This window comes from Lactuca serriola, chromosome 7 (genome assembly GCF_051521515.1).
Source record: "Lactuca serriola cultivar US96UC23 chromosome 7, Lser_US96UC23_V15, whole genome shotgun sequence".
NCBI classification, from domain to species: domain Eukaryota; kingdom Viridiplantae; phylum Streptophyta; class Magnoliopsida; order Asterales; family Asteraceae; genus Lactuca; species Lactuca serriola.
Genome location: NC_136414.1, coordinates 9684006 through 9692500, shown reverse-complemented (window position 1 = coordinate 9692500; position 8495 = coordinate 9684006). Strand labels below are relative to the sequence as shown.

General features: G+C 38.0%; 2 protein-coding genes across 5 annotated transcripts in view; one reads left to right on the top strand and one right to left on the bottom strand.

Annotated features, from left to right (window-relative positions):
- Window positions 1-1680, top strand: part of LOC145062787 (CRS2-associated factor 2, mitochondrial-like) — a 3389-nt gene extending 1709 nt beyond the window's left edge. For all 4 annotated transcript variants that reach the window (XM_079010378.1, XM_079010376.1, XM_079010377.1 and 1 more), the window contains 4 exons: window positions 1-87; window positions 183-700; window positions 768-895; window positions 975-1680. The exon at window positions 1-87 is cut by the window's left edge and continues 116 nt beyond it. In XM_079010378.1, coding sequence (XP_078866504.1) covers window positions 229-700; window positions 768-895; window positions 975-1277 — 903 coding nt within the window. In that variant the 5' untranslated portion in view covers window positions 1-87; window positions 183-228 and the 3' untranslated portion in view covers window positions 1278-1680. The remainder of the gene's footprint in view (window positions 88-182; window positions 701-767; window positions 896-974) is intronic.
- A 2933-nt stretch (window positions 1681-4613) lies between these two features.
- Window positions 4614-6203, bottom strand: LOC145062786 (CRS2-associated factor 2, mitochondrial-like). The gene is made up of 5 exons (XM_079010374.1): window positions 5719-6203; window positions 5519-5646; window positions 5214-5439; window positions 4987-5114; window positions 4614-4901 (listed from the first exon to the last, which is right to left on the bottom strand). Exons 1-5 carry the CDS (start codon window positions 6188-6190, stop codon window positions 4806-4808), a joined length of 1050 nt encoding a protein of 349 aa, XP_078866500.1. The 5' UTR covers window positions 6191-6203; the 3' UTR covers window positions 4614-4805.
- Window positions 6204-8495: the final 2292 nt, after the last annotated feature.

Sequence of the window (8495 nt, the reverse complement as noted above, 5' to 3'; positions counted from 1 at the left end):
GAGAGGGGTTTGAAGTTCAGTGAAGACCCAGTGATTGATTGAATACTCCATGAAATAAAGTCTGATCTCATAAGTGAAAGTTGCAAGGTAAACCCTCTATACACACTTTAGATCAGTTTGAAAAATCTGGAATATAGGGTTCATGTTGAAATATCTTGTTACTGTTGGAATCGGAATTACAGAAGTTGCTCTTGCTGGGGAGGACGTAAATATTCTTTTGAATTGCAAATGCTAAAGCTTTTTTCACGGTGGCGCCACGACTTCCATAGCCACAACCGACCACAAATCCTCCGTCACCTAACACAATCCCATTTTGAAGACGACCCACCTTTTTCCCCAATCCTAAAACCCCAAAATCAGAAGAACAAGAAACTCAAAGAAGACGCATCAAACAAGAAACCCCAAAACGAATTCCCTATAAAATCAAATCTACCCTTTGATTTCAGGTACTCGTACTCTGAGACCAACCCTAGCCTCGAACCCATTGGGTATCGAGAAACCCCCAAATTCTCTCCTTTTGGGCCGGGTCGACTTGACCGGAAATGGACTGGAACAGTGGCTCCATTGCAGCAGGCAGCCGACATGGCCAAGGTTGAAGAAGAGAGGAATGCGGTTCTTGGGAATCCGTTATCAGAGGAAGAAGTATCTGAACTCGTTGAAAGATATCGACACAGTGATTGCTCTCGCCAAATAAATTTAGGTAAAAATCTTTGCAAAATTGATTCCATAATAGAATCAGGCAAATGTTATTAAAATTGATGTGATAGGAAAGGGTGGGGTTACACACAACATGATTGATGACATCCAAAACCATTGGAAGAAAGCCGAAGCTGTGAGGATCAAATGCTTAGGAGTCCCGAATCTTGATATGGACAATGTTTGCTTCCACCTCGAGGTTTGAAGTTTGAAATCACACTTGTTTTGCTAATTTGGATCCTCTAACAAAGCTATTAGCTTACATACAATAATTGCAGGAAAAATCTGGTGGGAAGATCATATACAGACAGATTAACATCTTGCTGCTGTATCGTGGACGAAATTATGATCCCAAAAATAGACCTGTTGTTCCTTTAATGCTATGGAAGCCATATCCACCGATTTATCCGAAGCTCGTAAAGAATGTTGCTGATGGCTTGACATTTGAAGAAACAAAAGAATTGAGAAACCGAGGACTTAACTCTCCTCCACTAATGAAACTAAGTACATCACCATTACTCATTAGCCAAATGTCTTATATACCCTTCAAAAATGACAAAATTAGGGAAGTTTTCAACTAATAGGGGTTTGACGTTCGTGCAACAAGAAATGGTGTGTATGCTAATGTGGTTGAAAAAGTGAGAGAGGCTTTTGAAGTTGAACAAGTAGTGAAGCTCTGCTGTGCACATGTGGGTATGAGTGACTCCAAAAGGATCGCTGTGAAGCTAAGGATATGTTTTTTGTGTTTTATTATTTGTGATAGAAAGTTTCCATCTTTAATATGTCTTTTTTTTAATGAAATTCTCTTAACACAGGATATGGTCCCTTGTGTGCCTATATTGTATAAAGATGAACAGATCATTCTCTGGAGTGGGAAGAAAGCCACGGAAAATACTTTGAATGATTTATAAGTGGTAGTGATTTCACCCTGGTTGACATCATGATAAACCATTATATCAATTTAAAAAAGAAAGATTATATACATTCTATGAAGGGCAATTAGGTAAAATAGTAGTGTCGTAATACATTGAGCCATGTTTTTTTGGCTTAATCCATTAAGTCATTTTGTTAAGACTAAGTTTTTAACCCATTAATTTCATCAAGTCGTAGAAACAACCTCCTTAGACCTGAACCTAAGATCTTAATTATGGATTTTGACTTCCTTATTTGACAAATAGCTAAACTTTTTTGATAGAATTTGCCTGATTTGACTAAGAATATTGTTTAGGGTTAACTGCAAGAAGGAATGAAACAATTTCATTGACTTCACACCGTCTTCGTCAACAAGTTAACAGTCAAGGATTCGTCGACGCTAACACTGAGATGGTCACGGTGGCGCCAGAAATCCAAACGACATAGAGACAGATCTGGATGCCGCTACCCACTGCCATCCCCGGAAACTGCCACCCACTGCTAGGGTTCCTCCACCTTTTCACCGGAACATCCAAACCACCACTGACGATGAAGATGAAGATCGGAACATCCAACGCCGGATCTGCAACGTCGCCGACATCCAGATCTGTCTCTATGTCGTTTGGATTTCTGGCGCCACCGTGACCATCTCTGTGTTAGCGTCGACAAATCCTTGATTGTCGACTTGTTGACGAAGACGGTGTGTAGTCTATGTCACCGCCTCTCATTCCCCAACGATCCTAGTGCCGTCGGTCATGTACCCCAGAGTTTAAAGCCACCACCACCGTATGGAAACCCAAAACTAGCATCGTCGATCTTGTACCCCATTGTTTTTCTGGCGAAAACATCGGATTTGAAAATAGACCTAGGAAATCTAGGATCTGAAAAGTTTTGCGATGAAAACAAACCCATGGCTCTTTAGATTTTGATTTAACTTCTCCGATAGTGGAAACCGATTAGGGAATCCAAGGGTGTTTCTATAAGCATTTCCTAATCGAAGATGATGGGGGTTGAAGACGAAAACCCTAAACAGAGCCTTTGCAGAAAAATCTATGGTGTCGGTGGTGTTGAACTGTGGTGGTGGTGGTTTTGTCATGTGGTGCCATTCATAGCTCAACAGATTTGAGAAGTTGGCACTGGAAAACGAGGGTTTTCAAATAAGAGGTATTCCAGGAGGTGGTGTTGACCTCCTGGAATACCTCTTACTACCTAATAACCCACCAAATCCCCACCCCACTAAAACCCCTCTTAGACTCTCTCTCTCTCTCTCTCTCTCTCTCTCTCTCTCTCATCTATTGTCGTAATCCAGTTCCCGCGGAAATTGCCATCCCCGGAAACTGCCACCCACTGCTAGGGTTCCTCCACCTTTTCACCGGAACATCCAAACCACCACTGACGATGAATATGAAGATCGGAACATCCAACGCCGGATCTGCAACGTCGCCGACATCCAGATCTGTCTCTATGTCGTTTGGATTTGGCGCCACCATGACCATCTCTGTGTTAGCGTCGACGAATCCTTGAATGTCGACTTGTTGACGAAGACGGTGTGTAGTCTATGTCACCGCCTCTCATTCCCCAATGATCCTAGTGCCGTCGGTCATGTACCCCAGGGTTTAAAGCCACCACCACCGTATGGAAACCCAAAACTAGCATCGTCGATCTTGTACCCCATTGTTTTTCTGGCGAAAACATCGGATTTGAAAATAGACCTAGGAAATCTAGGATCTGAAAAGTTTTGCAATGAAAACAAACCCCTGGCTCTTCAGATTTTGATTTAACTTCTCCGATAGTGGAAACCGATTAGGGAATCCAAGGGTGTTTCTATAAGCATTTCCTAATCGAAGATGATGGGGGTTGAAGACGAAAACCCTAAACAGAGCCTTTGCCGAAAAATCTATGGTGTCGGTGGTGTTGAACTGTGATGGTGGTGGTTTTGTCATGTGGTGCCATTCATCGCTCAACAGATTTGAGAAGTTGGCACTGGAAAACGAGGGTTTTCAAATAAGAGGTATTCCAGGAGATGGTGTTGTTAAAATAAAGAAAAATAGAAAATGAAAAATAGGTGGTGGTGGTTTTGTCATGTGGTGCCATTCATAACAACACAATTTTACATTTTTCTTTTTCTTTTTAGTTATTAAAATAAAGAAAAATAGAAAATGAAAAAAAAAATGAAGGGAAAACTCGTCATTTAAAAAAAATTCAAAACAAATCGGACCAAACTCGCAACAAAATGAAAACTTTGGACCAGTGGTTCTAGTCCAAACTTTTTTGGACCAAAGTGGCAATTTTAAACAAACCACAAGGATCATTTGTGCAGTTTTGTCTTAAAAAAATATAAAACATAAGCGAAATAATTAGGAAGATAGTAATGTTAATGTTATGAAAACAGTTTTGCGTTCTTCTATGGAAACTTTCGACTCAAAATGAAAGCTCTCATTCCCAAATTGGCTTCAACCGCTTCTTCATTTATATGATATATAGAGTTAGGAAGACTCAATTTTAACTAAAGTCGTTTTTTCTTTGCACTTATCTCACATTAACAAAGATATTAACAAATTAAATACATTTGGTACCCCCATGCTACATGTTAAGATACTCTATTAACATTGTACCTTCAATCTTTTTCTTATTAAGGCGTTGTACATTGAGAATGTACCCAATTATAACATTATTCTTTCAATTTTTTTTATTAAGACCTTATATTTCTAAAAAGTCTATCCCATTATAGTAGTGAAAATCAATTTGTGTTTGCATGCCATTGCTATTTGTTATAATTGTCTAGAATTTTCAAAATACAATTATGAGTCGAATAAAATTAAATAGGATGCTATTATAAACAAGTCAATGAAATTGTCTCATTCCTTCTTGCACTTAACCCTAAACAATATATTTAGTCAAATCGGGCAAATTCTATCAAAAAAGTTTAGCTAATTGTCAAATAAGGAAGTCAAAATCCATAATTAAGATCTTAAGTTCAGGTCTAAGGAGGTTGTTTCTTCGACTTGATGAAATTAATGGGTTAAAAACTTAGTCTTAACAAAATGACTTAATGGATTAAGCCAAAAAAACATGGCTCAATGTATTACGACACTACTATTTTACCTATTTGCCCTTCATAGAATGTATATAATCTTTTGTTTTTAAATTGATATAATGGTTTATCATGATGTCAACCAGAGTGAAATCACTACCACTTATAAATCATTCAAACTATTTTCCGTGGCTTTCTTCCCACTCCAGAGAATGATCTGTTCATCTTTATACAATATAGGCACACAAGGGACCATATCCTGTGTTAAGAGAATTTCATTAAAAAAAAAGACATAATAAAGATGGAAACTTTCTATCACAAATAATAAAACACAAAATACATACCCTTAGCTTCACAACGATCCTTTTGGAGTCACTCATACCCACATGTGCACAGCAGAGCTTCACTACTTGTTCAACTTCAAAAGCCTCTCTCACTTTTTCAACCACATTAGCATACACACCATTTCTTGCTGCACAAATGTCAAACCCCTATTAGTTGAAAACTTCCCTAATTTTGTCATTTTTGAAGGGTATATAAGACATTTGGCTAATGAGTAATGGTGATGTACTTAGTTTCATTAGTGGAGGAGAGTTAAGTCCTCGGTTTCTCAATTCTTTTGTTTCTTCAAATGTCAAGCCATCAACAACATTCTTTACGAGCTTCGGATAAATCGGTGGATATGGCTTCCATAGCATTAAAGGAACAACAGGTCTATTTTTGGGATCATAATTTCGTCCACGATACAGCAACAAGATGTTAATCTGTCTGTATATGATCTTCCCACCTGATTTTTCCTGCAATTATTGTATGTAAGCTAATAGCTTTGTTAGAGGATCCAAATTAGCAAAACAAGTGTGATTTCAAACTTCAAACCTCGAGGTGGAAGCAGACATTGTCCATATCAAGAGTCGGGACTCCTAAGCATTTGATCCTCACAGCTTCGGCTTTCTTCCAATGGTTTTGGATGTCATCAATCATGTTGTGTGTAACCCCACCCTTTCCTACCACAACAATTTTAATAAGATTTGTCTGATTCTATTATGGAAACAATTTTGCAAAGATTCAATGTTTACCCAAATTGATTTGGCGAGAACAATCACTGTGTCGATATCTTTCAACAAGTTCAGATACTTCTTCTTCTGATAACGGATTCCCAAGAACCGCATTCCTCTCTTCTTCAACCTTGGCCATGTCTGGTGCCTGCTGCAATGGAGCCACTGTTCCAGTCCATTTCCGGTCAAGTCGACCCGGCCCAAAAGGAGAGAATTTGGGGGTTTCTCGATACCCAATGGGTTCGAGGCTAGGGTTGGTCTCAGAGTACGAGTACCTAAAATCAAAGGGTAGATTTGATTTTATAGGGAATTTGTTTTGGGGTTTCTTGTTTGATGTGTCTTCTTTGGGTTTCTTGTTCTTCTGATTTTGGGGTTTTAGGATTGGGCAAAAAGGTGGGTCGTCTTCAAAATGAGATTGTGTTAGGTGACGGAGGATTTGTGGTCGGTTGTGGCTATGGAAGTCGTGGCGCCACCGTGAAAAAAGCTTTAGCATTTGCAATTTAAAAGAATATATATGTACGCCCGAGCAAGAGCAACGTCGGTGATTCCGATTTCAACAGTAACAAGATATTCCAACATGAACCCTATATTTAAACAAGGAAACACACTATTAAATTGATTTCTCATCAAGGTTCGAGTTACATTGAGGTTTTGGGGGAAAAAAAACATATTGAGTTGTGGAGTCTAATACATTTTTTATGAACCTCGAATGATACATATGAGGAATTTAAAGATATAGGGTTACAACCATAGGTGGAGCTTTATTAGTTTGGCCACATCCCGCCCTGAATTTTTGGTTATGAATAGTCCTTTTATTTTCATTATATTTGAAATTGACATAATCATGATTTTACTAATTTTTCTTATTTACAAAGTTGCTTGGTTTGTATTTGTCCAAAATAAAAAGAAATGGTATTAGGGATGAGTTTTTATGATTATGCCATTCATTTGAAGGTTTTGCTTGTGTGTGGTTCACTTACATGATTATGTCATGCATTAGTGGTACGATTTTTTTGTTGAAATAGGTCTTAGCATGCTCTTTGATTAGACCATATGCAATACTCTCCACCACAACGATTGTGAAGAGCTTCTAGACCGGCCACTACTCTTTCCATGGAGTACTCTCCACGGTGAAGAAGAGAGAGAGAGAGAGAGAGAGAGAGAGAGAGAGAGAGAGAGAGAGAGAGAGAGAGACGACCCCGTTAGCGTTCGTCGTCTAGATAACGTCGTCTAGATAACCTTGGCCACGGATTTTACTAACATCCAATTGATAGTGTAAAAGTTGTCTCCACGTATTTGTTTTCACGTTTCAGTTTTGTTTGAAGCTGAGAAGCTGTTAACCTAAAAATAAAAAATCAAACTGAAAACAGTAGCAGCAGTGCAACACGCCAACGCCAACAATAAGTCAATAACCAAATCTATAAGTTCATAACTTATAGATCAATTGGCAAATCGTAAATGTCAAGTTAAAAAAAATTTAAAAAAAAAAATTAAAAAAAAAAAAAAAAAAAAAAAAAAAAGAAAAACTCAGTAAGACAGTAACGCAGAAATAGGCAACAGATTGACAGAAAACAGCAGCAGCAGTGCAACACGCCAACACCAACAAGGCAACAATCAACAATCTTACAATCAAAAAAGAACAGCTGAACAGGATTCGGGTCTCGGATTTCTGTGAATGGCGGCGACTTGGGCACTTGGCGATGGCGATTGGCGAGACAGCGACACAAGACACAAGCGACTAGCGAGACAGCAACACAGCGAACAACAGGCAAGATAGGCAGCGAATTGGGCAAATGGGGATGAACCAATTTTGATTTCTTAATACCCCTTGGAGAATTTGGACTATTGGACTAGTCTGGTTAGGAATCGGGGGGGGGGGGGGGGGGGGGGCAAAGCCCAAGTTTGAAGATAACAGGCCTATAACTAATTTTTTTTGAACTACAATTCCTACTTCTAGCCCAAAAATCAGGGGCCACTGCCCCTTCTGACCCCAATAATACTACGCCCCTGATTACACGCCCGACCACAAATGGTCAGGGTAGTGTGCACCAGACATGCTGTGAGAGACATATGGATGTTGATGGAATCGTAGGTTGTCAATGTCAGGGTATGAAAGTTGATGATATTTTTGATAGGAGAATAGGAAATGTAAGGAATTGAAGAAGAAAAACGGTAGGATTCCATTCCTAACAGGTTGCAACATGTTACGCATTAACAGTTATAACTTAAAAACAAATTAAACCAAGGAAACAAAAAGTTTCATAGGATAATCCATCGTTCTAAAACTATCAAAATATTATCGAATAATATAATTATATCGAAATTTATAATTAAATTGAGGTTGTATATATATGTGGAGCAGATTTCTATCAAGATATCATATTTTAAAATTTTATTTACCAGAATATGATAAGGGGTCGTTTGTTTTAAAGTATTTAAAAGGATTTCCATGGATTTAAATTTCAAATCCTATAAAATCTAGTGTTTGGTTTAAAAAATTAATAGATTTTAGAAATCCATAATCTTCATATAATCAATCCTATGTTGATCTGATTATAGAAAAACAGCAACTTGTATTCTCTCATTTCTATGCATGTAATTCTGATTTTGCCTCCCAAATCTAATTTCGTACATCGAGAGAAAGAATATATATCATCGAAATTATAGATTTTGGAAAATGTATATGCAATTTAAGTACAGTTTGATATTTCATTAACCATCATCCCATAATGAACTTGTTTAAAGTTACCAACCAATTTAATTAATTTTTTTATTGGTATTTCACCTCTCGAGATTTT